The sequence below is a fragment of the Apodemus sylvaticus genome, chromosome 9, assembly GCF_947179515.1.
Source record: "Apodemus sylvaticus chromosome 9, mApoSyl1.1, whole genome shotgun sequence".
Classification (NCBI taxonomy): domain Eukaryota; kingdom Metazoa; phylum Chordata; class Mammalia; order Rodentia; family Muridae; genus Apodemus; species Apodemus sylvaticus.
Window position 1 is genome coordinate 48236926 of NC_067480.1, and position 3207 is coordinate 48240132.

The 3207-nt window shown below is 45.8% G+C and overlaps 1 protein-coding gene across 1 annotated transcript; it reads left to right on the forward strand.

Moving 5' to 3' along the window:
• Positions 1 to 342: 342 nt before the first annotated feature.
• Positions 343 to 1848, forward strand: LOC127692482 (gamma-crystallin D). The gene is made up of 3 exons (XM_052192866.1): positions 343 to 351; positions 440 to 682; positions 1576 to 1848. Exons 1-3 carry the CDS (start codon positions 343 to 345, stop codon positions 1846 to 1848), a joined length of 525 nt encoding a protein of 174 aa, XP_052048826.1.
• Positions 1849 to 3207: the final 1359 nt, after the last annotated feature.

Sequence of the window (3207 nt, forward strand, 5' to 3'; positions counted from 1 at the left end):
ACACAAAGAAGAGTGTGGTCTATCTATGAAATGTCTGAAGTCCTGCTTCTGTTATTAAATAAACAATGTGCCAAATTACTTTTTTTCAAACAATCTCATTAGCATCAGCTAGTAATCACAACCTGAATACTCCAGAGTGAATAGAACCAAACCCCACAATGAATCCCGTGGGCTATGACAGCAAAGAGAAAAGAGGAGAACATGAACGAATGTGCCCTGCCCCCCGCGGGCCCCTTTTGTGCAGTTTCTGCCAACGCAGCAGACCTCCTGCTATATAGACCCCGCTGCGCTCAGCCACACACACCCAACAGCACCATCCCATCCGACCAGCAACCACCAGCCATGGGGAAGGTGAGCCCAGGGCACCCAGAACCATGGGGAGGGACTTACTCATGGGTCCAGGCCACATCAGGCCTCTGAACCCTGCCTTGCCTTCCAGATCACCTTCTATGAAGACCGCGGCTTCCAGGGCCGCCACTATGAGTGCAGCAGCGACCACTCCAACCTGCAGCCCTACTTCAGCCGCTGCAACTCTGTGCGCGTGGACAGTGGCTGCTGGATGCTCTATGAGCAGCCTAACTTCACAGGCTGCCAGTACTTCCTGCGTCGCGGGGACTACCCTGACTACCAGCAGTGGATGGGTTTCAGTGACTCCATCCGCTCCTGCCGCCTCATTCCCCACGTGAGTCCAGATTCTTATCAAGACTGAGGCAGTGAGGCAACTTCAGTTGCCAGTATAAGTAGAGCTGAGCCTGTTTGTAAGAAAAATCCATAACTAGAATTGATTAGGTCAATAGTTCCCACAACATCCAAAAGGCAGAGTGTTACCCAGTCACAACTATTCTATTGGTCGGTAAGGAAAATTTGTGCCGTAAGAACGCATTGGCAGCAAGGGGGGATGTATGAAATCTGAGTCCTGTCTTGCAATCATTTAGGATAGAAAAATAGAATGACTACATATGCAATACGGTGGCTACTGAACACAAGGGTAGTTATGCTTGAAGTCTCTCTCCTCTTTTTGTCCCCTACATGCATATCTGGGGGTTCCTCCATCTAATCCAGTCGAAGTGCTTTCAATGCAGAGCCACACAGATGTTTTACAGCTGAAAACTGGCCCATGGGCTTACTGATTTTATCTTTCCATTTTTCCCCTCATTATATTTATAAATGATTACCTGCACAGTCATTGTTGTCTGATACGTAAGATATTGGATAGTTTAGTATATCTTAATATAAAATCATTTTCCCCCCAAACAGCAAACCAAGTAGTAAGAAGCTGTTGGAGGTCATGAGTTTGCTCTGGCACTTCCTTTCCAGTGTGCCGCACGGGAGATGGTTTGAGCCTAGCACCTTCTGAACACATTCAGAGTTCCTTCTCCAATTCATCTCCTCGTACTCCCTGATCTTAGAAAATCCCAGAATCTGCCCTCATAGTGACCTCAGAGTCTATAAGTAGCCTGAGTTCTTTCATGTGTTTATTCTCTATTTCAAATGGCTTAGACACAGCAGCTGAGGCCATCCTGAGGCATTAGAATCACTTCACCATTGCTTTTCTCCTGTTTCTGGGCCTGCCAGGCTGGCTCTCACAGGATCAGACTGTACGAGAGGGAGGAGTACAGAGGCCAGATGGTAGAGTTCACCGAGGACTGCCCCTCTCTCCAGGACCGATTCCACTTCAACGAGATCTACTCCCTCAATGTGCTGGAGGGCTGCTGGGTCCTCTACGAGATGCCCAACTACCGGGGACGGCAGTACCTGCTCAGGCCCGGGGAGTACCGGCGCTACCATGACTGGGGCGCCATGAACGCCAGGGTGGGCTCTCTGAGGAGAGTCATGGATTTCTATTGAATTGTTTTTTTACCCTACCCTTTCTCCATCTGGAAGTTAATAAAATATTTTCTGTGTGTTCCCGGCAATGATTTGCTTCTGGTTTTTTTTTTGTCTTATTTCCTGTTTGCTTACCCTTATTGGTTCAATACAGGGTCTCACTATTTAGCCCATGCTAGCCTCAAACTTGTGATCCTTGTGTGTGTATGTGCATGTGTGCATGTAAATATGCATGCGAAGTGTGTGCATGTGTGTGTGATGTGTGCATGTGTGTGATGTGCATGTTTGTGCATGTGTGTGATTATGTGCATGTGTGTACATGTGTTGTGATGTACGTGCATGTGTATAAAGTGTGTGCAATATGTGTGCATGTGTGTGATATGTGTGCATGTGCATGCCTGTGCAATGTGTACATATAAATGTATGATGTGTGCATGTGTATGATATATATGCGTGTGGTACACATGTGTGTGATGTGTTTACGTGTGTATAGCCCATACATAGAGGCTAGAGGTTAACCTGGTTGTTACTTGGGAGCTATCTATCTTGGTTCCCTTTGAAACAGGCCTCTTGCTGGCCTCGACTTCAATGCATGGGTCAGAATGACTGGACAGAGAGGCCCAGAGAGATTCCTCTCTCTGATACCCTGATGCTTGAATTACAGACAACAGCCATCATGCTGGGATTTTCACATGGGTTCTGAGCATCTAACTCAAACCTCATGATTACACAGCAAATACTGTATGGACTGAGCCATCTCTCTAGTTCAAACGTAAGATGCTTTCAACCTTCCCACTCCTGCAATTACAGAAGTGCACCACCCTGCCGGGCTCATTATTTTACTTAAATGTAAAATAATTTGTATTTTACACACACACACACAATGCAAGTGGCAACCAAACTGTATGATGGTTTGTGAGTAGCAAAGAAAATTCTCACAATAGAAATACACCATCATACAAAGAGAACTTGACCATTTATAAAACATCTTTATGGGCTGGAAAGCAACCTCAGAGGTTAAAGGCACTTTTGCAGAGGATCCAAGTCAAGTTCCCAGCACCAATATGGAGACTCACAGATGTTTGTAACTCCAGTTCAGAGGATGCAACGCCATCCAGCGCAAGCACACGTTACATGCACACACATGCAGGCAAGACACTCACGTAAAATAACGCTTTTGAAAAAGCAAAAGCAAAATAACCTTCATACCACTATTTTGAGTTTGCAGTCTTTAAAAACTGTGTTGCCTTCAAATGATTAGGAATCTGTTCTAGTTTCAGTTTCTTTGAAGGGTGACCACCTGGAAGCCAAGTTCAAAACAGGGTGTTTCCAACTTTAAAATCAGGTTTCTGAGACTGGGGACCATAAGGAAAGAGTATC